Source organism: Microtus oregoni, unplaced genomic scaffold (genome assembly GCF_018167655.1).
Source record: "Microtus oregoni isolate MIOR12 unplaced genomic scaffold, Mior012 000004F_ref0000308, whole genome shotgun sequence".
Classification (NCBI taxonomy): Eukaryota; Metazoa; Chordata; class Mammalia; order Rodentia; family Cricetidae; genus Microtus; species Microtus oregoni.
The window spans coordinates 30,793,846-30,821,537 of record NW_024543063.1 but is presented as its reverse complement, the minus strand read 5'-3'; the positions used below and the strand labels follow the sequence as shown (position 1 = coordinate 30,821,537).

Genomic DNA, 27,692 nt, shown 5'->3' with positions numbered 1-27,692 from the left:
TGCCGATAATTTTGTTGGCTTTTGTCTTTGAACTACATGCCCAACAACTGCTCCATGTTGGCCATTGGGCACTTCAAACAGAAAGTCAACAGAGAAGCTCCCAAGGGGTTAGCTATTTGTGAACTTACCTTCAGTTTTTATTATCTTGGGTGATTACTATTGTAGATACACAGAGGCCTAAGGTTTTTGTGATTTGACTAAGTTTTTCACCCACTTTAAATTTTATCACTTGTAATTTGATGTCGAGGATAATTGCTTCCTTTCCTTTTGGCACCACGGGTGACAATGGCATCAGGGGCCTTTCCCCAGGCATTGCTACCTTTGTAGTCATAGCAGCCTCAGTGCTTCCAGAATGTTGTTAACTGTACGCTGGAAAACGCGTGTGCACGCAGATACCCATGAAGGACCATAAAAGGTCTTGTCTAAAGCTACTGTCCAGAAGCTGGTTCATTCTGCACTCCCAGGAAGGCCTGATGTGTCCCTAGTGTCAAGCCCAAATTTCTGGACAGCAGAACTGCAGGCAAATGAAAACTGACGTGGTTGCCTATACCAACCAGCTAACCAATCAAATCTAAAAAAAGGTCTGCGGTGGGGAGATGATGAGGCAAGATGTGTACCAAACAGTTCCTTTGTTCACGAGAGGTCGAAGCACGTCTAGACTGGAGGCGAAATACCGGGGAACACCTCTAAACTGTAACCCCACGGAAGGAGAAGTAGACTCTTATAAGAGTTTTTCAGTTCCATGAGTCGCTTCACGCCGAGGACCCGCCCACACCATTGTTGTCACTGTCAATACCAAATTTAAAATAGGCTTAAATGCTTTTGGTGCCTAGGTCAAGTTGGCTGCGGGTCACCTGTCATCAGCCATCGGGCAGCGTAAAGCGACACTCCTGATCAAGATCTTATAAACTACGGCTGCGAACTGGACACCTAAAAAAGAGGGTCCGAGCCACTACTGTGGCCTGCTGCGCACGCGCGCACAGGGGCGTGGCGCACTATGACCCGCGTGCTGCGCGTGCGCCCGCCTAGGCGGCGCGAGGTCACGGCAGGGGGGATGTTACTCCGGCTGGTGGGGGCGGCCGGCAGTCGGGCCCTGGCCTGGCCTTTCTCCAAGTTGTGGCGCTGTGGTGGCTGCGCAGGAAGCGGCGGGGCGGTCTGGAGCAGCGTGAGGGTCGGTGGCATTGCTCGGCAGGTGAGCAGGGACGCGCCCTCCACAGGTTTCAGGCGGCGTGGTGGGGGCCCCGCTGGACGTCGCAGTGACGTCATCTGCCTGCGGCTGGGTGGGGCGCAGCCGCTTCCGGATTTCCGCTGCAGGCTCCTCCAGTGTCTACCTTCTGCTGATCCTAGCACTTTAGGGTTTACAATATCTTTCAGCTGTGTTTTTTGGAGATGGTCCCCATATAAAAGGTGGACTTTATTCATTAAAGAGGCGTAGTTCTTAATACTAAGCAGAGGAGTATAGCCACATGGGATCCCTGCCGTGGATGCTTCATTCTTTAACCTTGTTACAATATTTCAACACCCATCACAGAGAGTGTGCATCTGCTAGTACAGAAAGGAGGCTCACTATCCCATACCTCATGGAGAAAGCTATATATCTATTCTCCATCTCCAGATAGATCAGTCTGTGTTTTCACTCGCCACAGGGACCATACAGCTGTTCTTCCTTTACTCGTCTTTGCTTCTGTTCCCTCCTTTTTCTTTTTTGGTTTTCCGAGACAGAGTTTCTCTGTAACCACCCTAGCTGTCCAGGACTGTCGTCCCCTCTTAATATGATAGTAGTGTTATGTAACTTTTAAATGTAACTGGCCATTTACCCCAGACAGGGCACTAGTGACAGGTCAAAGAAATGATTCCATTTCTCTAGCTTTGTGAACCAGTTAGTTTATTGGAATTAATTACGGTGGGCCTGGGAAAGGGTTACTGACAGGAGTGAGTCAGTCACACACATAGATGATAACCCAGGGGAAAACTGCCTTCCTGGAGCTCCCTGCAAAACCTACAGGGGGTACCACCGAAGAGGGGCTCATGTCCCCAGGAGCTGTTTACTGCCTGTCTAACTCTGGGGATGGGCCTTGTGAACCTGATCATTTCCTGAGCACAGGAGTTTTAAGGGCTGCCCTCCTTCCTCCAGGATCGACTTTTTGGGTTTGGAGGAAATGGCCGCACAAATGGATTGGCAGAATGCTCCCAGGTTTGTTTCAGTTGCAGAGTTGTTTTGTGTTCCGTGTTGCGGGTCCTGTTCTGGTGATTGGCCTGTTGAAGACCAGTCATTTAGTGAGTGTTGTAGATTGTTACAGTACAGACAGTCGCTGAACGGCTGTGGACCCATGTGTCTTTGTGAGAGCCGTAAGCTGATTGTGTCACTTTTCATGGGTGAATAAATGTCAGTTCACCCTCGATAGATCCCTGGCAACAGACCAAAGTGATGCATGACACTTCTAGGCGGTGTGAACTGACAACAGACCAGGCTATGGGTAGCTCCGAAGTCCAGCTTGGTGAACCAGGAACAGAAATGACTCAGAGACAGACCCATCACCAATGGCCACCCAGGCATGGGAGGCAGCTCACAAGAACTGGAAACCTGTAGCAGATTGCACAAGTTTCAGGTAGTTCAACAGGTTGAAGCATGTCCATTTCTACTGGCTCCATTGGTCTGAGCCGCTTCCAGGCTCTCAGCTGTCTGAGAGTCTTTTAGGCAGCTTGGATGGCCTCTGCTTCATCCAGGTTGCTAGGCTACTCTGCTTCCCAGCAGAAGGTGGCCATATTCTTGGCCAAGGTATCACAAGCCTGCCTCCAGCCCAGGTGCTGTTAAAGGCCTTCCTTCCCTCTGAAGCCTCTTGAGCTCAGCCTCCACTTTCAGTACCTCTGTCTTCCAGATGCCTACTAGGATGGACCTTTAATTCTGCTTAAAACCTTCAACCGCTTTTCTAGTCCAAGGTACCAAAGTCTTCTAAGTCCCTCAAAAACAACAACAAACCAAAACAAGCAAAACAACCACACAGTCAGGTCTGTCATGGCAGTAGCCCACTTTCTGCTGGCGACTTCTGTCTTTGTTAAGTTTCTGTGCTGTGATAAAGCACCATGGCCAAGGCGCCCTAACAGAAGAAAGTGTCTGTTTTCAGAGGGTTAGGGTTCGTGAGGGCAGAGCGAATGATGGTGGCACGAACAGCTGAGAGTTCACATCTTTTTTTTTTAATTTAAAAAATTTATTGTTCGGGCTGGAGAGCTGGCTCAGTGGTTAAGAGCGCCATCTGCTCTTCCAGAGGTCCTGAGTTCAATCCCCAGCAACCACATGGTGGCTCCAAACCATCTGTAATGAGATCTGGCGCCCTCCTCTGGCGTTTGGGTATACATGGAGGCAGAAAGTTGTATACATAATAAATAAATATATCTTTTTTTTAAAAATATTTATTTATTTATTTATACAATGTTCTGTCTGTATGCCTGCAGGCCAGAAGAGGGCGCCAGACCTCATTACAGATGGTTGTGAGCCACCATGTGGTTGCTGGGAATTGAACTCAGGACCTTTGGAAGAGCAGGCAATGCTCTTAACCACTGAGCCATCTCTCCAGCCCCCATAAATAAATATATCTTTAAAAAAAATTTATTCTTCATTTTATGTGCCAAACCCCAGTTCCCCCTCTCTCCCTTTCTCTTGCGCCCCCACCTCCTCCTTTCACACACCCCTCCACTCATGGGGGTAACGCCTTCCTTGGGGAATCAACAAAGTCTGGTATACCTGTTCCCTTTGTATCAAGGCTGAACAAGGTATCCCACCATAGGGAATGGGCTCCAAAAAAGCCAGTTCTTGCCCATGGGATAGGTCCTGGTGCCACTACCAGGGGACCCTCCAACAGATCAAGTCACATAACTCACCCACATTCAAAGGGTCTAGTTTGGTTCCACACAGGTTCCCCAGCTATCAGTTCAGTCCGTGAGCTCCCACTAACTCAGGTCAGCTGTTTCTGTGATTTTTCCCTTCGTGGTCACTCTCTGCCGCCCCGTTCATATGATCCCTCCTCCCTCTCTTCAGCTGAACTCAGGAGCTCAGCTGCATCTGCTTCCATCAGTTACTGGATGCCGTTTCTATGATGTCAATTAGGGTAGTCACTAATCTGATTAAAGGAGGAAGGCCCTTTCCGATACCCTCTCCACTATTGCTAGGCATCTTAGAAATTCCTGAGAATTTCTCTAGCACTAGGTTTTTCTCTAACCCCATAATGGCTCCCTCTCTCAAGATATCTCTTTTATTGTTCTCCCCCTCCATCCCTTTCCCAGCTCAGTCTTCTTGATCCCTCGTGTTTCCATTCCCATCCCCTCTCTTCTACCCCCCACCCCCCACCCCCAGTTTACTATTTTCCCTTCCTGGGGCCCTCCATGTGTGTCTCTCTTAGGGCCCCCCTTTTTACCTAGCCTCTCTAGGGTTGTAGGTTGTAGCCTGATTATCCTTTGCTTTGCATCTGGTATCTGGGTGCCACGTATGAGTGAACACATACTGTGTTTGTCTTTCTGGGTCTGGGTTACCTCACTCAGGATAGTTATTTCTAGTTCCATCCATTTGCCTGCAAATTTCAAGATGTCATTGTTTTTTGCTACTGAGTAATACTCCATAGTGTAAGTGTACCACATTTTCTTTAACCATTCTTTTTTTTTAATATTTATTTGTTTATTTATTATGTATACAATATTCTGTCTGTGTGTATGTCTGCAGGCCAGAAGAGGGCACCAGACCTCATTACAGATGGTTGTGAGCCACCATGTGGTTGCTGGGAATTGAACTCAGGACCTTTGGAAGAGCAGGCAATGCTCTTAACCACTGAGCCATCTCTCCAGCCCTTCTTTAACCATTCTTCAGTTGATGGGCATCTAGGTTGTTTTCAGGTTCTGCTGCTATTAACATAGTCGAGCAGATGTCCCTGTGGTATAATTGTGCATCCTTTGGGTATATGCCCAAGAGTGTTATTGCTGGGTCTTGAGGTCAGTTGATTCCCAGTTTTCTGAGAAACTGCTATACTGATTTCCAGCGTGGCTGTTCAAGTTTGTACTCCCACCAGCAGTGGAGGAGTGTTCTCCTTAGAGAGTTCACATACTAAAGCTGAAAGTTGGAGGCAGAAAGGACACTGGGAATAGCACAAATCTTTTGAAACCTCAAATCTTGCCCCTAGTGACACACCTCTCCTAACAAAGCCACACCTCCTTTTTTTGTTTGTTTTAGGCAGGGTTTCTCTGTGTAGTCCTGGCTGTACCGGAACTCAACTCTGTCGATCAGACTTGCCTCAAACTTCTGCCTGCTTCTGACTCCTGAGTGCTAGGATTAAAGGCGTGTGCCACCACTGCCTGTCTAGATATTATAGCTATAAAACAATTCTTTGTGAGTTTTACAGTGAGTTTAGTTTATATTTATTCTGTTTGAATAGCTAAGTAGGTAAATAAAGTAACAAGCCCATGCCTCAGTCCAAATTCTGTCCCTCACATGCTGTCCTGGCCTCTTTGAGAAGATGCTGTGTTGCATTGCAGAAACAGCCTGATTGTCTCTCCTGTCATTGTCCTCAGGGGATATGCTCGCTGCAGGCTCTGCAGGGAAGACTGACTTGGTTCTCCCCAATGCAGTGTTCAAAACCTCCCAAAGGTACGGTACTTCTTATACCTTCTGCCTTCAGTAGTGGCATAAAGTTTATAACTAGTGTAATTTGCTCGGGGTGTCTCCCAGGTGACTGAGCAACGTGACAGGAGGACATGACAGCTAGCAGGTTCCATATTGAGTCACACAGTAGCACCTCCGAGCCTTTATCACTTTGATGCATTGTTGACACCAGCAGCAGAAACTGTCTCAGAAGGATATTACTAGAATCTTTCGGGAGGCATGGGAATTCAATTTTGTTTCTGCATAGTTGATTCTGGGGATCCAGCTTCAGGTTTGGTAGAGTAGTTACGGGGAACACAGTGGTCTACTTGGAGCCCTCCAGAGCAAGCCGTGGACCTGTGCTTAGTGTTCTGAGCAGAGGGACCGTACGCATAGAAGCATTTGGAGACCTCTGTCTCCAGAGAGCAGAAGAAATATTCCTTATCCCATATGTGGGTTTGGGCCTGGGGCTGCATGTCGCTCTGATCAGGTAAGAAAAAGGCAGGAAGGAGAGCTAGCTTTCTTACTTTTGCAGCCGGATTTGACTGTACTGCTGCTTTTCTGAATGCGTGTGTGTGTGTGTGTGCATGTGTGTGCGCGTGTGAGTTTTCCTTTTAAACATACTGCAACCTCTCCATTTTTCCCCTAAGGGTTTGAGAAATTTTTTAAGAATAAGAAGAATGGAAGAAGTACAGAACCAGGAAACTCAGTAGCTCAAAAGAAAGGTAAGAAGACCAGTTTGATAAGTCAGACTGTCAAGTTTTACATTTGAGTATTTGATTTTACTTTTTATTTTTATTTTATATGCTTGAATGTTTTGCCTACATGTATGTTTGTGTACCACGTGCTTGCCTGGTGCCTAAAGAGGCCAGAAAAGGGCACCATATCACCTGGAACTGGAGCTGCAGACAGTTGGGGGCTGCCATGTGTGTGTTTGGAGTTGAACCTTTGGTTTTGGAAAAGTAGCCAGTTCTTTTTTCTTTTCCTTTTCTAAAGATCTGTCTGTCTGTCTGTCTGTCTGTCTGTCTATCTATCTATCTATCTATGTATGTATCTATTAATTACCTACATGCCAGAAGGGGGCACCAAACCTCATTATAGCTGGTTGTGAGCCACCATGTGGTTGCTGGGAATTGAATCAGTACCTGTGGATGAGCTGTCAGTGCTCTTTTCCTCAGCCATCTCTCCAGCCCTTATCCAGTTCTTTTAAAGCTGAGGGATTTTTGTTTGTTTGCTTGCTTGCTTGCTTGCTTTTTGTTTTTTGAGACAGGCTTTTACTATGTAACGTGGCTGGTTTCGAACTCTATACATAGACCAGGCTCATCTCTAGCTCATAGTGATTTTCCTGCTTCTGCCTCCTAAGTGCTGGAATAAAAGTTGTGTGTTACCATGCCCAACGTGTTTGAGTGTTATTATAAATTACTGACGATGTTGGGGTTTATCTCCTTGAGGAGGGGAAAACAGGAAGAAGATGTGATTGTATGAAGTTGATCTTACCTCCTTGTTCCTAAGTCACTGTGTCTTGTTTCTCACAATTTTCTTAGCTTATTTGGATTGGATGATTAGCTCTAAGCCTTGATGAATTTTTTTTTTCCAAGATGACTTTTCTTTGTGTAGCCCTGGCTGTCCCGGAACTTGCTCTGTAGACCAGACTGGCCTTATACTCATAGATCTCCCTGCCTCTGCCTCCCTAGTGCTGGGATTAAAGGCAAGTACCAGGACTGCCTGGCTTTAAAATTTTTTAAATTTTTTTAATTTTATTTTATTTAATGTGTTTGGGTGGCTCTTGTTCATGTGTAACATGTGTACGTCTGTTGGAAGGGGCAGAGGAAGATGTCAGATACTCTGCAAATGAAGTTACAGATAGTTGTGAGCCACTGTGGAAGAGCTGGGAATCAAACCTGGGTCCAGTGCTCTTAACCACTGAGTTGCTCTCCGACCTCTGTGAGTCATTCTTTTTTTTTTTTTTTTTTTTCGAGACAGGGTTTCTCTGTGGCCTTGGAGCCTGTCCTGGAACTAGCTCTGTAGACCGGGCTGGTCTCGAACTCACAGAGATCCGCCTGCCTCTGCCTCCCGAGTGCTGGGATTAAAGGCGTGCGCCACCACCGCCCGGCTCTGTGAGTCATTCTGAAGTTGCATCTCAGTTTGGTGATTTGGATAGGTTTAACAGGTGTGTTTCACCCGCTTAGGTGCCTGTGAGCGTTAAATAGTAAGAAACATATAAGCTAATTAGGAGGAACAGTGGTACATCTTGCTACCATTTTTCAAAACTCATGTTTTGTCTATAATGGTGTTAATATTTCTCTGTCTCATTAATTCATGTTTCCATTTCTGGTAGCCTTTTTTGGACGTGCATGATATGGTTTTAGGCTTGTTGGAGGCAATATGTAGAGAACTTGTTCTGACCTACAACTTATATTACAACTTGTATGAACATCTCAAAAAGAGGCTCAGGGAACTCCACATCCTGTTATAGTCCGTAGGTCAAAAGTGTACACATGGCTAGGCATAGTGGTGCGCCTTTAATTCCAACACTTGGGAGGTAGAGGCAGGTAGACCTCTGTGAGTTTGAGGCCAGCCTGGTCTATCTCATGAGTTCCAAGACAACCAGAGCCAAAAGAAGGGAAACGATATACACACAGCAGGTTTTTCTGCATGGTGACGTGCTGTTCCTGAGAGCAGGTACCGTGCATCCTGATTCTCTTGAGAAGGGATGTGCCAGTGTCAGCCTGCCTCACTTTTTCCCGTCCAGGTCACTACAGCCATGCTATTCTTACCCTCCCCCTCCAAAAGAAAAACCTGTTAAAATTTAGGCCTGCCTATATGGTGATACATAATCATAGGGAGCTGAGGCAGGAGGATTGCAGGTTCTGAGTTTGCCTGGCCTATGTAATGAAGCTCTGACTCAAAAAAAAAAAAAAAAAAAGCTTATATTTGAAACCCACAAGCTAAAATTTAAGTGATTTTTGTATGTATCTGAGGCTGCTATTCAGCAGTATCTCCCAGCTTCCTCTTTTTTCTGTTATTTATTTATTTATTGGTATGCCAATTTGTATGCATTATGCATATATGTGCATGTGTTTGTAGGCTAGAGGTCAATATTGGATGTCTTCCTTAATCACACCACTTTAGTTTTTAAACTACATTTATTCCACTTTGATTTTCACACACACACACACACACACGCACACACACGCACACACACACACACACCACTGAGCACACACAAACACACACTCACGCACACACCACTGAGCACACACACGCACACACCACTGAGCACACGCACACACACACCACACGCACACGCACACACCACTGAGCACACACACACACACACACACACCACTGAGCACACACACACGCACACACACACACACACGCACACACACCACTGAGCACGTGTGGAGGTGAAAGGACACTTGTAAGCCTTGGTTCTTTCCGTCCATCACTTGTATTTCAGGGATGGAACTCATGTTCTCATGCTTGGTGGCAAATGAACCATCTCACTAGCCCTCCCTCCACCTTAGATTTTGAAGCAGGCTCTCTTCTGAACTGGAACTTGCTAGGCGGACTAGACCGGCTTACCAGACCCTTAGGGATCTTCCTGCCTCTGCTGCTGTAGCACCGAGTCTGCAGGAACGCATGTCACTGTGCCTGTCTTTTAACGTGGATGCCGGAGACTTGAACTCGGACTCTCATGGTTACACAGCCGGCACATAACTGACTGAGCTACCTCCCTAACTCCTTTTCTGTGTTTTGAATTCTTCTCTGGAAAATTATATATACTTCTTTTCTGTTGTAATATAAGACTTTTCTTTCTTTTTCTTTTTCTTTTCTTTCTTTTTTTTTTTTTTAATCTCAGAAACTGTAGAACCAAAGAACACTGGGCCTGGAGGAGATGGAGGCAAGAGAGGAGGGAAGCAAGATGGCTTTGCCTGGTGGAAGCGGATGCAGAAGGTTTGTGTGTCTAAAGACCTGGGCAGACGTGCTGTCACTTGTCGAGGGTGTGGTTGCTACAGAGCTAAGACTTTCTGAGGTCTTTTTCTTATTTTATTCCTGCTCTTGGAAAAAAATCACTGGATAGGTTGATTTATTTATTTTTTTTGTTTTGACTGTTTTGAGACAGGGTCTCCTATGTAACCTTGGCTGGCCTAGAACTCACTGTGTAGCCTAGGCTTGTGGTGAACCTCCTGTCTCTGCCTCTGAGTGTTGGAATTACAGATGTGCACTACTGTGCCCAGCTTCGACTGTGTAATTTGTAACTAGTATGTGTTTATTCGCAGTTGAAGAGGCTGAACAGCGTGTGGTCAGAGTGCTGGTGTGCCCAGTACTTGTAGAGGCTTCGGTCTCTGTCGTCAGGTCTCCACTCATGGTGTCTTGTATGCTGCTCTGTCCGTAGAGGAGCAACACTGTATCCTTATATGACAAGAAGGAACAAAATCCACCCTTTAATTAATTGTGTTAGCACACAAACTCCATACATGGAGACGGGCCCCACATGGCCTCATCATTTCCTGAAGGTCCCACCTCTTTATTGCTTTCACTGTTGGTATTGATTTCCAGGGTGGATTTTTAAGGGACCTAGACAGTTCAAAGAGTTTAAGAAATTTTTAAAAATGTGTGTCAAGACTTAGAATCCAAGGTAAGAGAGACTCTTCTTCCAGGCCTGGTGGCACACGCCTTCAATTCTAATACTCCAGAGGCAGAGGCAGGCAGAGCTCTGGGACACTGAGGCTGGACTGGTCTTTATAGAGAGTCCTAGACCAGTCAGGGCTACATACTGAAAAGAGAAATTTCCATTTTCATAAAGAAATGGTCGTTTTCATGGTGTCAGAGGGTCCCTGTTTGGCTTACAACTGCCTGGAGCTGTAGTTCTGTGCAACCAAACTGGCCATGAGCATCCCTTTTCCTGGGGACACACACATCCATGAGCATCCCTTTTCCCGGGGACACACACATGCCTGTAAAAAAAAGATGAAACAGAAAAATTTTAAGCCAAACATGAAGCCACCTGATTTGTCACCTAACTAGAAAATGTGTTGTCTTTTCTTCCGTAGGGGGAGTTTCCGTGGGATGACAAGGATTTCCGGAGTCTGGCTGTTCTGGGGGCAGGCGTGGCTGTGGGATTTTTATATTTCTATTTTCGAGATCCCGGAAAAGAGATCACCTGGAAGCACTTTGTGCAGTATTACCTCGCCAGAGGTCTGGTAAGGAGATCTCTAGACTGTCTCTGGGGAAAGAGGGTGCTATTCAGGGGGTTCACAGTACCCTGAAGGAGCTGAGAGTCAGGCTACTGTGTGATGCGTGCTGAGCAACCCAGCTGGGCACAGGAACAGCTCCAGCAGAACAGGGTCGGGCCCACTTTCTGGTCAGGTGGAAGCTGCCTTAATACCATGTCCTGGCAATCTCAAAAAGATAAAAAATTAGCTTGTCTTTTGAAATTTGGCTCTATCCATTAGATAATTTCAGTCTCATGTCTGATTCAAAACTCTTTTTTTCTCCTTCACTGTACCCCTGGCCCTTGCTGGTCAGCCCTGAACTTGTGAGACCCTATCTTTTTTTTAAAAAAATATTTATTCATTTATTATCTATATAATATTCTGTGTTCATGTATGCCTGCAGGCCAGACCTCATTACAGATGGTTGTGAGCCACCATGTGGTTGCTGGGAATTGAACTCAGGACCTCTAGAAGAGCAGGCAATGCTCTTAATCGCTGAGCCATCTCTCCAGCCCGTGAGACCCTATCTTGTGAGAGGTTCTTGGTGGCTCTCCTAAGAGTAGTGGGGACAGCTGCTGCAGCTCTCCTCTGCCTTTGGACCTGCCATCTGTGCGTGTGCTGGTGTCTCACTGGGATGTCTGATGGCCTATGTGGGCACCCGTACCCATGTGGCAGACACACAGACGTGTACACATAAATAAAAACAAATTTTACAAACAAATTGACCAAAAAGAACAATACTGTGTCATCATATTTACACAGTGAATTGTATCAAGTTGTGGTTTCCTTTCTGGTTTTTGTTTTTGAGACTAGATTGCCCTCTGCTGCCCAATCTGGCCTTGAATTTGCAGCAATGCTCCTGTTTTTTGAGTACTGGATTATAGGAGTGCCTATTTATTTTCTTTTCCCTTTTACTGTTTCTTAGAGGCATATATCAGTCTATTGTACAGCTGCTGGTAGCGCATGAGCCTCTGGGACTGCTGTTGTTCTTATTGACATTGTTTTTTTTTTTTTTTGTGGTGGACAAATGTTTCTTAATCAGATCTTTACTCAAGACTGTATTGTACCGTGTATGAGAGATGACTTGGTGGGTGCAGACACTCGCTGCACAAGTGAGGATTTCAATTCAAATCCCCAGAACCCACAGAAAAGCTGGATGCATAGCAAGGATGTCTGTGATCTTTGTGCACCTGTGGGGAAATGGGAAGTGGAGAGAACCCCTGGGAGCTTGTGGGTCAGGTAGCCTGGAACATGCATTGGAAAAGCAAGGACACTGTCCAGAACGTGTGGAGGGGGCAGGGGAGCACTGGCCCCCGAAGCCTGGCCCCCAAAGCTGTCTTCATGCCCACACATGGTGGCATGTTCATCCGAATTCATACACATCGTGTTCTAACAGAGATTGTACTCTGTTGTCAGTATAAGGCTGACTTGTATTATATTTAGGTTTTTTTTTTTTAAGATTTATTAATTTATTAGGTATACAGGGTTCTTCCTGCAGGCCAGAAGAGGGCACCAGATCTCATTACAGATGGTTGTGAGCCACCATGTGGTTGCTGGGAATTGAACTCAGAACCTCTGGAAGAACAGTCAGTGCTCTTAACCTCTGATCTGAGCCATCTCTCCAGCCCATATTTAGGGTTTTTTTTTTTTTTTTTTTTGGTTTTTCGAGACAGGGTTTCTCTGTGGCTTTGGAGCCTGTCCTGGAACTAGCTCTGAAGACCAGAAGATAATCTAGTGTGGAGTTCAATTTTGAGAGACTTGTCGAGTTCTTTATTAAAATGAGATAGATTCATGCCCCAAGCTTATAGGATCCAAGAGAGCAAGAAACTAAAGCTTAATTAGCCTGGGCTGCAGCTGGTAGGGGAGGAGGTGTTGTCCTTAGCATGTGGGTGTGCCTGTGACTGCACTGCTCGTGGCTGGCTTAAATGTCCTTACTGCCTCAGCTGTTACGACTGCTTTTCTCTTTTTCCTAGGTGGATCGGCTGGAGGTTGTGAACAAGCAATTTGTGCGTGTTATTCCTGTCCCTGGGACAACGACCGAGGTGAGGGGTCAATTTAAGGTCAAGCGTCCCCATGTCTTTTGTTTGTGTGTTTGTTTTTTGAGACAGTCTCACTGAATATTCTGGAACTCACTCTGTAGACCAGGCTGGCCTAGAACTCGTAGCTCTGCCTGCCTGTTTCCCAAGTGCCGGGATTAAAGGCATGTGTCGCCATACCAGATCACTTTTTTTTTTTATTTTTAAGATTTGATTTTCATCATTTTAGATTGTGTGTATGGGTATGAGCATGTGAATACAGGTATTAGATCCCCTTGGAGTTAGGAACCTCCTGACTTGACAGCTGGGAACCAACTTTGGTCCCCTGCAGGAGCAGTTCATGTTCTTACTTTGAGTCTTCTCCCCAGTCCTTGATTTACCATTTTAAGAATAGTAATCTATAGTTGTCTATTCAGTAAAATACCTTCCCTGTTGTCCAGCAGTCCATGTTACATATAATGGTTTGGACTGGAGAGATGGCTTCTCGAGGATGCGGGTTAATTTCAAACACCCGTGTGGAGGCTCAGAAGCATTCCTAACTCCAGTTCTGAGGAGTCTGTTGCTCTCTTCCCACCTTCCAGCCCCCACTAGGCTTGCATATAGCACACAGACATGCGGGCAAATGCCTATGCACAAAAAATAATTTATTTTTATTTTATTTTAATTCCTTTGGTCTTTTGAGACAGGGTTTCTCTGTGTAACAACTCTGGCTATCCTGGAACTCACTCAGTAGACCTGGCTGGCCTTAAACTCACAGAAATTTGCCTGCTTCTACTTCCCGATTAAAGGCATGCACCACTACTGCCCAGCAACAAAAGATAAAAATAATTTTAAAAATTTTTTTAATAATATGGTTTCTCTCATTGTCTTAAATTGATAATGGCTAATACAGGAAACCTTTAAGAGTACTATAAATAATTTTTGTCAAGTAATATGTAAAAACTACTTGCCAAAATTTTTAAAAAAGAATAAAAAGATGAAGGGAGACTTTGGTTATTGTTGCAACATTTCATACTTTGTCCTGAACTTAAAACCCTGAAGTTTGTGCCGGAACCGAATGAGCTGCTGTTTGCCTCCTTCCCTGCGGAGCCAGCTTCAGGAAGGGATTGTCCATGTCTGTCTGTCAGAGCCAGGGGGAGGGGCTGTCCTGGGGAACACAGATGTGGGTGAGTGTGTCGGCGGTTCTCTGTGGGGCACACGGTAAACCTAAGCTTCCTCTTGGTCTCTGCAGAAGTTCGTGTGGTTTAACATTGGCAGCGTTGACACCTTTGAGAGGAACCTCGAGTCTGCTCAGTGGGAGCTGGGGATTGAGCCCACCAACCAGGCTGCGGTAGTCTATACTACAGAGAGTGATGGGTGAGTCCTAGGGCTGCGGAGGTCCTTGGAGATTAGTGCAGGACGTCTGAGTCGACAGGGTTTCTCTGTATAATAGACCTAGGACATCTGATTATTAAAACAAAACAAAAATTCAGTGCTTAACCTATTGTGGGGTGTGTTTATTTTTTTTAAACATATTATAGGCATCTGCTAATGTTTACACTATCAATACTAAAGGAATATTTTGATATTTTTTTATTTTTTAATTTTTTTTTTTTTTGAGATGGCCTCAATCTTTTAGCCATCCAAGTCTCAACTCCTGTCTCAACCTCCCGAGTATACACCATGGCACTGGCTTGAGTCTGTTTATTGCAGAGAGAATGTCAGGCCTCTAAAAAGTATGTAGGAAAGATAAACACATTGGGTATTGATATCTTTACTGAACCAGAGTCTTCTGAGGAAAGTTATAGCCAAGTTTCTGCCAGACCTATTTGGTCAGAATCCAAGCCCTTTGCTGGGTGGGTCAGGGCAGATTCAGTGTCATTAGGACTTGACTTCGGGACATTCTAGAAACGGCCCCTTTTCATACAGTGAAAGTTTTAGAGCGATTTGCTCTTCTTGGGTGACAGTGGAACTTCTGACCTTTTTCTTTTTCTTTTTTTGGTTTTTCTAGACAGTGTTTCTTTGTGGCTTTGGAGCCTGTCCTGGAACTAGCTCTGTAGACCAGGCTGGTCTCGAACTCGCAGAGATCCGCCTGCCTCTGCCTCCTGGGTGCTGGGATTAAAGCGTGCACCACCATCGCCCGGCTCTGACCTTTTTCTTAAGCGAATGTAACAAATGATTTTCTTGGATTTTTGCAGCTCTCTTCTCCGAAGCCTGGTGCCCACCCTGGTCCTGGTTAGCATCCTCCTGTATGCTATGAGGAGGGGTCCAATGGGGACTGGTCGTGGTGGGCGAGGAGGAGGCCTCTTCAGTGTTGGTGAAACAACAGCCAAGATCTTAAAAAACAACATTGATGTGAAGTTCGCCGATGTGGCTGGCTGTGAAGAAGCCAAGTTGGAAATTATGGAATTTGTGAATTTCCTGAAGAACCCAAAGCAATATCAGGACTTAGGAGCTAAAATCCCAAAGGTACCGGTTTTAGGAAACAGTGATGCACTCTAGGCTGCAAGGTGAAGTACGGATTGCTGTGATGTGTGTTTCTGCCGATCACACAGTGAGGATGGAGACAGCGCCTGTGGTGCAGGGCATTAAAAGGCCTCAGATGGCTCAGCCTGTCTAGCACTTGGTTGGCCGAGGTAGGACGACTCGGGAGGGTTCAAAGCTAGTCTAGGCCACATCGTGAGTTCATGGCCAGCCTGTGCTGTGACTGAGAGACATTGTCTCAAAAACCCCACATCTGTTGTTTGTTTTTAGTGTTATGCTCTCATCTGCAATGACCTGATGGCAGTCCACACTCTGAGCTCTAGATACAAGATTTGTTTTTGGAACAGGGTCTCACTATGTAGCCCTAGCTGGCCTGAGACTCACTTTGTAGAGCAGGCTGAGAGCTGCCTGCCTCTGCCTCCCAAATGCTGGCATTAAAGGCATGTGCCACTGTGCCCAACAGAAACAGGGTATTAGATCTTTTTCAAGGGCCAGTGAGATAGCTCTGCTGGTAAAGGCATGTACCTACCCCCAAGCCTGGGGAGCCAGGTTTGGTCCTGGGATTCATATGTAGGTGAAAAGAGTGAGCCACCTTCTGTGAGTTGTCCTTTGACCTCCACATGTGTGCAGTAAAAAACACATACATTAAACTGGGTGTGGTGGCTCTGTGGTGAAGGAACTGTGCCACCAAACCTGACAGCCTGACCCTTCCCCCCAGGCAGGATTCTTTGTGTAGCCCTGTCTGTCCTGGAACTAGCTCTGTTGTTGACCAGATTGACCTTGAACTCTCAGAGATCAATCCACCTCTGCCTTCCCTTGTGGCTGGAATTGAAAGTGTGACCCACCACCACCCGGAAACAGCCCGAGTTCTATTCCCTGTGCCCACTGCCACTTTTACAGGGTGGAAGGAGAGAACTGACTCTTACAAGTTGTTCTCTGGCGTCCTCATGTCTGCCAACCCCACCTCCTAACATAAATAAATAAATATAATAACTTTTTTGAAAAATCATTTTAATTTTCAGGCATAATAGTTCATAAAATTATAACGAAGGTGTATTATAAAGATGTGAATTGTTAATATTTTTTTTCTCCAAATATCTGCTCGTACGTATGAGTATAGGCATGTACGTGTCTTAGTTTAGATTCTATTGCTGTGATGAACATGCAACCTAAAGCATCCTGGGAAAGGAAAGAGTTTATTTCATCTTGGACTCCAAGTAACAGTTAATGAAGGGTATCAGGGCAGAGCTCAAGCCCGGCAGGTACCTGGAAGCAGAAGCTGTGGAGGAGTGCTGCTTACTGACTTACTCCCCATGCCTTACTCAGCCTGCTTCTTTATATAACCTGGGACTGTTTGCCCAGAGGTAGCACCACCCACAGTGGACTAGGCCCTCCCATACCAATTGTCAATCAAGGACACACTCCACAAACTTGTCTGCAGGCCAGTCTAATGGAAGCATTTTCTCAGCTGAGGTTCCCTCTTCCTGAAGACTCTTCTGGTGACAGAGCACTGAGCAGCAGTGTGCTGCACCACAGCAGGTGTGCAGGTCATAGGACATCTCACGTTCCACCTTGTTTGAGACAGGATGCTTGCTGTTTGCTGCTGTGTATCCCAGCTACGGTTTCTGGGGATTCTCCTGTCTCTGTCTGCTCTCTTATGTAGGAGCACTGCTGTTGTGCCTGACTTTACATGAATTCTGGGGATCACACTCAGGTTCTCAGGTGCCTGGCCTGAACAACTGATGGAGCCCCCCAAAATGAGTTGTGTCCACGCTTCAAACCAGAAAGGCTGTGAAGCTGGACACCTCCTGGGCGGCTATGCAGATTGGTACTGCTGTTTTAGGGAGCACTTTGTCAATAATCATCAAGGAAAGCACTCTGAGTTAGGAGGTGGTGACACACGCCCTTAATTCCAGCACTCAGGAGGCAGAGGCAGGCAGATCTCTCTGAGTTTGAGGCCAGCCTGGTCTACAGAGTGAGTTCCAGGACAGCCAGAGCTACACAGAGAAACCCTGTCTCAAAAAACAAAAACCAGGGGGCTGGAGAGATGGCTCAGTGGTTAAGAGCATTGCCTGCTCTTCCAAAGGTCCTGAGTTCAATTCCCAGCAACCACACGGTGGCTCACAACCATTTGTAATGAGGTCTGGTGCCCTCTTCTGGCCTGCAGACGTACACACGGACAGAATATTGTATACATAATAAATAAATAAATAAATATAAAAAAAATTAAAAAAAAAACCAAAACAAACAAACCCAGAGAAGAAAAGAAAAAAGAAAAGCATTCTGGTCCTTTGAGCCAGTGGAAGACAGCTTCTCCGTGTGAGGATCTGGTTCTGGGAGTTTCCTTCTTAGATGTTGTAGCTGTGTGTAAACTACAGTGAGTGTGTTAATTGTGTGTTATACGTATGTATTCATGTGTGAACATGCAGGTATGTGGGTGGGTGGGGAGGTGGTAGGCGTCATTTCTCAGGAGTCCTCCGCCTTGTGTTTTGAGATATGTTTTCCATTGGTCTGTAGCTTGTGAGTAGGCAAGGCTTATTGGCTAGTGAACTCATGGGAATCAGCCTGTTTCTGCCCTCCTAATACTATGATTAGAAGTGTGGTTTTCTTTGTGCCTGATCTTTTATATTGGCTACAGAAATTGAACTCAGATCTTTGTGCGTTCATGGTACCTCACCTCTTCTGAGCCATTTCTCTAATCATGTGCGTTAATTTTTTTTTTTTAAGGAGAAAAGATTTTCTAGAAATCTTAGGCTCTAAAAGTGGTAGATTTGATGAGACTCTTGTTCTAAAAGTTGCTTTATGTGTTTGTTAGGAAACTTACTTCTTTTTTAGATCTAAGTAGAAACTGGGCTGTTCCCAGTGTGCTGTTTGTCCTTCTGGAGAACTAGGTGTCCCTTTCTCTTGCAGGGAGCAATGCTTACTGGTCCACCTGGTACTGGCAAAACACTTCTTGCAAAAGCAACTGCTGGGGAGGCCAATGTGCCCTTCATCACTGTGAATGGGTCGGAGTTCCTGGAAATGTTCGTTGGTGTTGGGCCAGCACGGGTAGGTGGCTGGATAAACAACTGTAGAAGGTGCCAGCACACTTCTTGTCCAGGATTGGTTATCTTGTGTAGCTATCGGCTCTGTGTGTACCACATCAGGGAGGTACCGATGTCTCAAAGAGGGAGCTAAGAGTGAACCGTTCTTCTGTGTGATAGGAATGTAAGTAACAAAATAGGGTCTGGCTTCTTTTTGCAGGTTCGTGACATGTTTGCAATGGCCCGGAAAAATGCTCCTTGTATTTTATTCATTGATGAGATTGATGCAATTGGCAGGAAGCGAGGTCGTGGTCACCTGGGAGGCCAGAGTGAGCAGGAGAATACTTTAAACCAGATGCTGGTGGAGATGGATGGTGAGCGCACATTGTGGCAAGTCTGCGGGGACTCAGTTTCCACAGGAATATGTATTTTCTTCTCTCTCACTGTGTTTAGCCTGACTTAGAGCCCTGGTTCTTCCCGCCCTCATCTCCTGAGTGCTGGGATTACAGGTATGCACTACTGTGTCTGGCTGATGTGTTCTGATTTTAAAAAAGAATGCTCTCAAGCAAATATGAGAGAGAAATCAGTGTTCTATTCACATAGAGCTCCTCACTGCATGATGGCAGGGACTGACAGGAAAAGAGACATATGCACACCTAACCGTTATCCCATGGGCTCCCTTGGATGAGTGGTCCTTGCTTGCCATCACCTGGCTGTGCTTGATGCATCCCTCAAGCCCACAAGGACTTGGGTAGAAGGAGGCAGTGAGCCCTGGCAAGATGGTGTCAGAGTAGCAGGAGCCAGAAGTGCAGAGACTCCGCATGTTCTGGGCTTATCTCACATCCTTGTCTCAGATTCCAAGGTTCCTTGTGCTGAGAAGAGGTCTGCTTTCCCACCAGTAGAAATGTACCTTATTCAGAGCAGAAGGTAATAGTGAGAGCTTAGAGCAGAGGTCAGTCTTTTGTGTATTGTCTTTCCTAGACTGGGACGAGCCTGGACCCCTAGGCAGCTGAGCAAGGCCTCATGCCTGTTTCTTGGCACTTACAGCAGGATGTGGGACAAGCAGAAGGGAAGTACAGCGAGCATGGGGATTCTGTTGTTGCCTGGGCCTTCCTCAAGTTAACCACCGTATCTTGTGTTTAGGCTTCAACTCTACCACTAATGTGGTAGTGCTAGCTGGCACCAATCGCCCTGATATCCTTGACCCAGCCCTGACGCGGCCTGGCCGGTTTGACCGCCAGATCTACATTGGTGAGTGCCTGTCCTGTAGGTACTTGGGTTTGGATCTCAGCCCCTGAGGTTAAAGGTTTGGATAACTCACTCGCTGTGCTTTTGGAGATGCTGATACTGGGTTCTGTCTGACAGTCCACATTTTGGGAACAATAGATGTAGTTTGGCTGTCCAAATGCCCTTGTAGTGAATACAGGTAAGGCCAGTATAGCCTATTTCTATTCTCCAGATTTTATTTTCATACAACTTTATAAACCATGATGCTTTAGGCCTGTTGGGTTACATGGCCTTGGGGGAATAGACTTAATATTGATTAAGAAGGTAGGTGTGTGCATGTAGGGTGTGTGTGTTTATTTGTTAGTGGTGATTGAACCCAGGGCCTTGTTCATGCTAACTCTACCCAGTGAGCTACATACCTACTCCAAGAAGGTGGGTTTTTTTTGTTGTTGTTGTTGTTGTTGTTGTTTTGTTTGTATTTTCGAGACAGGGTTTCTCTGTGTAGCTTTGCAGTCTGTCTTAGAACTTGGTCTGTAGATCAGGCTGACCTCAAGCTCCCAGAGATTTGCCTGTCTCTGCCTCGCAAGTGCTGGGATTAAAGGTGTGTGCCACCACTGCCCTGCTTAGAAGGTGTTTTGATATATGGCATTGTCCAGTAGAAGTACCCTTTCTTTCTTTCTTTCTTTCTTTCTTTCTTTCTTTCTTTCTTTCCTGTTTCAACCTTGCTGCAGGCAGGGAGTTCTGCTAATTGTCCTGGAAGTTTTGTGAAGTAGATTCAGGGAAACATGTCCCAAAAGCTCTGAGAACGTAATTTTGTTTGTCTCATTTTCTTCATTAGGTCCCCCTGATATCAAAGGCAGGTCCTCTATTTTCAAGGTTCACTTGCGTCCTCTCAAGCTAGATGAACGCCTCACCAAAGATGCTCTTTCGAGGAAACTAGCCGCTCTTACTCCAGGTTTCACTGGTAAGTGTTTGTTTCTGAGCCGCTCATCTTAGCAGGGGCCAAGTGCATCCATTGGTCTGTAGTGACTGGTGATTGTTACACTTGCTCATTTGGTCCTAGTCACCCTGGTGTGTAGAACTTTGACCCTCCTGGAACATTCAAAGGCTTCAGATCTTCTTAACCTAAAACCTACTGGTACCCATTTGAGTTTGTGGGTTTCTGTTTAGACGTAAGTCTTTACTACAGAGGTAAAAGTCATGTCTGAGGGTGATCCCTGAAGAGATGAATCGTACCACACTCGCATCTGGAGTGGATGTGGCGTTTCCTTTTTCAAAACCTTATCTCTGGGCTAGGATTCTTGTTTCCCTGCCAGAGTGGTGTAAACCCCAGCAATGGGTGGGAACCTATGGAATGGGTTTTCTGCCCTGTTTGCCTCTCCTTAGCAACCCTTTGGAAACCTCAGTGGCCTCATGGTTACTGTAGCAAGCTGTTTACTGGTCTTCTATATGGTCTTCGGCCATATAGGTCGTTTGGCAGTGGAGCGTCCTCATTCTGCTTACCTATAGCATCCTGCTCAGCCCTGGGCCAGGCGTGTTTACACACAGTATGCATTTGTCTGTGGTGTAGTGGTGAGAAGTTCTTGCCAGGCTAACATGTGACGGGCCTTCTTGGTATTCTGCCTGGAGTGTCCTTCCTGTTCCATTTTTTTTTTTTACCCCTTGCAGAGTTCAGGTGTTCACTTACTACCCAGACTTTAGATTTCCCTATGAGGATTTTCATTTTGGAGGAGTCAGCAAGAGAATTCAACACTTCTACAGTAGGGTAGACTGGCCACTCCCCAATAACTCTCTGACCCATTCCTACATGAACTCAGTCAAGTTTCCAGCAATGGATGAGTAGATCGGCAGTCTATGGTATATACTATAGAACAATTTTCAGCTGAAAAAGGAATGAGCTCCTAGGGGCTAGGAAGATGGCTCAGATTATAGGAATACTTGCTCTTGCGGAGGACCTGGGTTGCTTGTCCCCAGCACCCACATGGTCACTCACAACCACTACTCCAGTTCCGGTCTCCCTGAGCACCAAGCACACATGTGATGCATATTACATATATTGAGACACATACTTTCGCATTTAAAATAAGTAAAATTTAACGAAAAGGGATGAGGTACTGATACACACTACATCGTAGATAAGTCTAAAAAATAATGCTCCAAGAAAGAAGCCAGTCCTAAAAAGCCACATCTTATATGAATCCTTTTTCCATGAGGGTGTGGAGTTTCAGCAGAGATGCAGAAAATTCAAGTCCACAGAGGTGAAAACAGACTAGTAGTTGATTGGCGTCAGAATAGGAGTTAAGTATAAAGGCACAAGATGTCTCAGATGATGGAAGGTGTGTTAGATCAGGGCCGTAGTTGACAACTCTGGTGTCTTAGTTTCTTTTCCTGTTGCTCTGATACAGAACCTAAGTAACCTAAGGGAGAGTGGGTTTCAAAAGGCTCAGAGTTCCAGGTTCCAGTCCACTGTGATAGGGAGTCACGATGACAGGAGCTTGAGGGAGCTGGTTATACCCCATCTAGGAATGGAGATCAGTGAGCACACACATGTTAGTGCCCAGCTCCTTCCCACAGTTAAGATGACAGCAGTTGGCACAACCATGACAATTCTCACGTGCTGTCTTAGCTGCTTTCTATTGCTGGATAAAGCACCATGACCAGAGCATTTAATTGAGCATATGGTTTTAGAGTGTTAGAGTCCTGATGGTGGAGCGAAGGCACGGCAGCAGGAGAGAGCTGGGAGCTCACATTTTAAACCACAGTTGGAAGCAGAGAGAGCTATTGGGGAATGGTGTGGGCTGTATTGAAACCTCAAATCCCAACTCCCAGTGACACACCTCCTCCAACAAAGCCACACCTCCTAAATCCTTCCCAAATGGTTCTACCCATTGTGGACCAGGTGTTCAAACATACAAGCCTATGGGGGCCCTTCTCATTCAAACCACCACCATGTCCAGAGATCTGTGTTTCAGGCGATTGTAGAGTCTTTCAAGTTACTGTCCAAGTTACTAAAAGCTAATATTGCATATTCCTTTATGACACATGGATTATTTATCAATAAAATTATATAACTAACCAGACACTTTAGCTAAAGTTATAGTGGCTGGTGAAGTAATTTCTACTACATTTTCTGCTGAAGTTTAACCTGGCTGCTGCTTGTGATTTTCATTTAATGAAGTTGATTTTGGTAGGACTCCAGCAGCCAGAAACACTGACTTTACTTCCTTTTCCCGACCCAGGTGCTGATATTTCCAATGTGTGCAACGAAGCAGCACTGATTGCTGCCCGCCATCTTAGCCCTTCTGTCCAGGAGAAGCACTTTGAGCAAGCCATCGAGAGGGTCATTGGAGGTAAGCCCACATTCCCTGGGCAGACATTTTTTGGATAGCCTAGGCTCATTTCATCATGGAGAAAACACAATTGATTTTTTTTTTTTTTGGTTTTTCTAGACAGGGTTTCTCTGTGGTTTTGGAGCCTGTCCTGGAACTAGCTCTTGTAGACCAGGCTGGTCTCGAACTCACAGAGATCCGCCTGCCTCTTCCTCCCAAGTGCTGGGATTAAAGGCGTGCGCCACCACCGCCCGGCCACAATTGATTTTTTTGAACCAAAATTTAGAACAAGGGCTCTCCTAGGAGTTTTTGCTGTCTTCTGAGTCAGGACAGGTTCCTGACGAGGCCTGGGAATGGGGTATGGCAGTCAGTCCAGACTGTCTGGTGACCTTGGGGGTTGCAGGTGGACATTCTTCCCCTGTTTCTCACTCCTTGGATTGTGGTTTGTAGGCCTTGAGAAGAAGACCCAGGTCCTACAACCCAGTGAAAAGACGACTGTCGCCTACCATGAGGCAGGGCATGCAGTGGTGGGCTGGTTCTTGGAACATGCAGACCCTCTGCTGAAGGTCAGTTTCTCAAGCGCCTCTAGGCCCAGGTGCCATCTCTGGCTTCCCAGGTATCAGCACATTTGTAGACATGACCTTTTACTTTCTTTTCTCTGTTTTTAAGAGAGAGAGGGTGTGTGTGTGTGTATGTGAATATGGGTGCATGTGCATGCGTGTGTGCACATGTATGATGGTCAGATGTTGGAACCAGTTTTCTCCCATTATATGGATTCTGGGGATTAAACTCAGGTCATAACCCTTGGTGGTAAGTGCCTTTCCCATTTGAGCCATCTCACCAGCCTCCCTTTTACTTTTCAAGGAGTATGTTGGTCTATAATTTGTCTGGTTCTTTTTGGGGTGGGGAAGCAGAGCAAGCTCTGGGTGGGCCTTGCTGACATCTTAAGCTCCGGGTCTGACTCTTGTTGGAGTGATTGTACGTTCAGTTCCTGCAGAGCCTCTGGGACAGTCAGACACTGAGGCTGTTGATGTGAGTGTGCTCCCCAGGGAGCATTGGTCTTTAGTGGTTCAAGTTCAGGGCCTTTCTCCTGCCTCTCTCAGTCGTAAAGGGACCATGGCCAGTGCAGCACCTGGTGAAACAGTGTTTGAGGCTGACAAAGACAAGACTTTGAATTCTTTTTTAAGATTAATTTTCATTTTTTTAAAGATTTATTTTATGTTTATGAGTGGTTTTTCTGCATGTTTATGTGCACCAGGTGACTTCAGCAGAAGAATGTTAGATGCCTGAATCCAACATACAGAGTTGCAGGTGGTTGTGGGTGCTGGGAACTGAACCTGGGTCTATTTAAGAGAGAGAAAGAGAGAGTTGTGTAGGATTGTATGCAGTACTCACAGGGTCCTGAAGGGGGCTGTGCATCTGATCAGGCCTGGAGTTATAGATGGTTGTGAGCCACTGTATGGGTGGTGGAAACTGAACTTGAGTCCATTTGTTACAAAAGCAACAACTGCTCTTCCCTGTTAGCCATCTCTCCAGCCTGTGTTCCCTGTTAGCCATCTCTCCAGCCTGTGTTCCCTGTTAGCCATCTCTCCAGCCTGTGTTCCCTGTTAGCCATCTCTCCAGCCTGTCTTCCCTGTTAGCCATCTCTCCAGCCTGTGTTCCCTGTTAGCCATCTCTCCAGCCTGTGTTCACTGTTAGCCATCTCTCCAGCCTGTCTTCCCTGTTAGCCATCTCTCCAGCCTGTGTGTCTTCTCTGTTAGCCATCTCTCCAGCCTGTGTTCACTGTTAGCCATCTCTCTAGCCTGTCTTCCCTGTTAGCCATCTCTCTAGCCTGTGATTTTTTTAAGTGTGTGTGTGAGGGGGGTGTTGCACACATGAGTGCAGTCCTTGGAGACCTGAAGGGGGTCTGGAGTTACAAGTTGGTTGTAAGCCCTCCAGTGTGACTGCTGGGAACTGAACTGTGGTTTTCTGCAAGAGCAATCCACGCTCTTGTCCACGGACCCATTTCTCCATCTCCAGGCTCTTATCTTTCAGGTGTCCATCATCCCTCGGGGCAAGGGCCTTGGCTATGCTCAGTACCTTCCCCGCGAGCAGTACCTCTACACACGGGAGCAGCTCTTCGACCGCATGTGTATGATGCTGGGGGGCAGGGTGGCTGAGCAGCTGTTCTTTGGCCAGATCACTACAGGGGCTCAGGATGACCTGAGGAAGGTCACCCACAGTGCCTATGCCCAGGTAAGGCGCTGTCCTAGTGTGTGACCCTGTCAGTTGGAGTGGACCCAGCCAACCCGAGGCCCCTCCTCTACTTCAGATTGTACAGTTTGGAATGAGCGAGAAGCTGGGCCAGGTATCCTTTGACCTCCCCAGACAAGGAGAGACCATGGTGGAGAAACCGTACAGTGAAGCCACTGCCCAGCTCATTGATGAGGAGGTCCGGCACCTTGTCAGGTCTGCCTACGATCGGACCCTGGAACTGCTCACACAGTGCCGGGAGCAGGTCGAGAAGGTGAGTGGGCTTCACTCAGACATAGCCAGGTTGTGGGTTCCAGGTTGGGATATGGTCAGTCCATGCTGACCTTTGTGGGCCTACTTATGTTAGGTTCTGTCCTGAATCAGGACCACTAGTACATTCCCGTCCTGGACACAGCAGCCTGATGGGAGGCTCTCCTTTTCAGGTGAGCAGGCGACTCCTGGAGAAAGAAGTGCTGGAGAAGGCTGACATGGTAGAACTCTTGGGCCCTCGGCCCTTTGCAGAGAAGTCCACCTATGAGGAATTTGTAGAGGGCACCGGCAGCCTAGAGGAGGACACATCCCTTCCTGAGGGGCTGAAAGACTGGAATCAGGGTCGGGAGGAAGGGGGCACCGAGCGGTGCTTACAGGAGAGCCCTGCATAGCAGTGGCCTGTTTGACCACTGTTGGCCAGAACAGCTGTCAGAGGAACTGAAAAACAAATTAAAATAGGTGACAACTGCAAACAAATCTTTTAGAGAAGACCATTTAGACTTCACAGAAGAGAGAGCCAGGACTTGGCAGCCTCCATCCAAGGCAATAGCTAAGGGATCAAAAGCCTGAGGCCACAGGCCCTGGACCTAGAGGTCTGGCAGTTCAGGTAGAAAGGGAGTTGGAAGCTGGCTTCTGTGAAGCCATGAGTGTTGTCTTTGGGGATTCTGTGTATAGGGCATTAGGAGCTACATCAGCTTCCAGTAGACACAGAGCTGATTCAGTTTCCAAGTATGCTGCCTTATAACTTGCCTCTGAGGTAATTAATTGCTCAGAGGCTAAGCCTGATCTAACACAGATAAAGTCTGGTGAAGAATTAATGAAAATGTAAGCCAGTCATCAAGGGAAGGCTGGGTTCTTAAGCTGATCAGTGCTTAGGAAAGAAAGCCAGCTCAGCTGCACATCTCTGGCAGCATCAGAAATGTTGTCAGTCAGACCTGGCATCTAGCCTAGCTCTGGTGCCCGTTTACCAACCATCTTGTGGGACAGCTCTTGAGTAGAGGAAGGGTCTAAAAGAGGTATCTTTTTCTTGTTGATCCTGGGGTGTGGAGGCCTGAACTCGAGCCCTTAAAGCTTGGGTCCTAGGGTTCCATAAGAGTGTGCTTGTGGATTTCCTCCAGGACTCCCTGGGATCACAGATCTCAGGGCTGTACCATCTGCTGCATCAGCCAACTCTTCAAGTCTGCTCATGGCCTGGGGAGGAATCCATTTACTCCCTTGACTTGTTTAAAAATTTTTTTTTTGATTTTCGAGACAGGGTTTCTCTGAAGTTTTTGGTGCCTGTCCTGGAACTAGCTCTTGTAGACCAGGCTGGCCTCGAACTCACAGAGATCCGCCTGCCTCTGCCTCCCGAGTGCTGGGATTAAAGGCGTGCGCCACCACCACCCGGCTTGTTTAAAATTTTTGTATGTATGCCCACTGGTGTTCATGTGTGCATATGATAACATGTGTCCATATGATTATGCGGAGACCAGGGATTGACTTAGTATGTCTTCCTCAATTGCTTTTTTTCTTTTTGGTTTTTGAGACAGGGTTTCTCTGTAGCTTTGGAGCTTGTCCTGGAACTTGCTCCCCAAGTGCTGGGATTAAAGGCGTGTGCCACCACCACCCAGCTCTCAATTGCTTTCTATCTTATTTGATTTTTTTTATTTATTTAGTTGTGATTGTGTCTGCACATGCATATCTACAAACACATATGCTCCATGGTACATGTGTAGGTCAGGAACAACTTGTTAGAGTCAATTCTGTCCTTTTGCCGTGTGGGTTCACCTGCCTTTACCCACTGAGCCATCTTGCCAGCAGTGTACCCTGTTTTTTGAGATGGGGTCTCTTACTGAATCTGGCTAGATTTGCAGGCCAGCAAGCTCGAAGGATCCTCCGGTCTCTGCCTTCCCAGTGCTGGGATTACAGGTGTCCCTTTCTGCCTGGCTTTTATGTGGATGATGTGCAGCAAGCACTTCAGCTGCTCAGCCCCTCTCCAGCTCTGTAACTGATGGTGGTGGGCTTCCTGGATGTCTCGTCAGGAGGGAGGAGACCTGCTCTCTGCCTCTTAAACCGTTACGTCCTTAACTTTTCTTTGGGGCCTGGATAAAGACCAGACACTGAATGTACATAGTATAGTACATTTTCTAAATTGTGTTTGCCTCAGAGCCTCAGAAACAGAAATTTTATCAGGGGACAGATACTTCTCTAACTTTTACTTTTGTAAAATGTACATTACTAAATTTTAAAAATAAAATTTTTTTTCATTTTTAATTTTATGTGTA

At 46.3% G+C, this 27,692-nt stretch overlaps 1 protein-coding gene across 2 annotated transcripts; it reads left to right on the top strand.

Annotated features, from left to right (window-relative positions):
- Positions 1–1,018: 1,018 nt before the first annotated feature.
- LOC121447409 (AFG3-like protein 1) lies at positions 1,019–27,681 on the top strand. Of its 2 annotated transcripts, XM_041650626.1 has the most exons (17): positions 1,019–1,192; positions 5,557–5,632; positions 6,277–6,351; positions 9,492–9,586; positions 10,687–10,836; positions 12,822–12,890; positions 14,116–14,240; positions 15,062–15,332; positions 18,258–18,395; positions 18,591–18,744; positions 19,514–19,621; positions 20,436–20,561; positions 22,837–22,947; positions 23,377–23,492; positions 24,961–25,161; positions 25,238–25,432; positions 25,602–27,681. In XM_041650626.1, the coding sequence occupies exons 1-17, from the start codon at positions 1,055–1,057 to the stop codon at positions 25,818–25,820; spliced, it is 2,367 nt and encodes a 788-aa protein (XP_041506560.1). In that variant the 5' UTR covers positions 1,019–1,054; the 3' UTR covers positions 25,821–27,681. The 2 variants fall into 2 exon arrangements, with proteins under 2 accessions (XP_041506560.1, XP_041506562.1); XM_041650628.1 differs by lacking the exons at positions 1,019–1,192; positions 5,557–5,632; positions 6,277–6,351 and having other exon boundaries at positions 9,516–9,587.
- Positions 27,682–27,692: the final 11 nt, after the last annotated feature.

Coding starts and splice junctions, on each gene's coding strand:
- LOC121447409 (XM_041650626.1), top strand. CDS start 1,055: ATGTTACTCCGGCTGGTGGGGGCGGCCGGCAGTCGGGCCCTGGCCTGG. Junction 18,745..19,513: donor GATGCTGGTGGAGATGGATG/GTGAGCGCACAT, acceptor TCTTGTGTTTAG/GCTTCAACTCTACCACTAAT. Junction 20,562..22,836: donor TCTTACTCCAGGTTTCACTG/GTAAGTGTTTGT, acceptor TTCCCGACCCAG/GTGCTGATATTTCCAATGTG.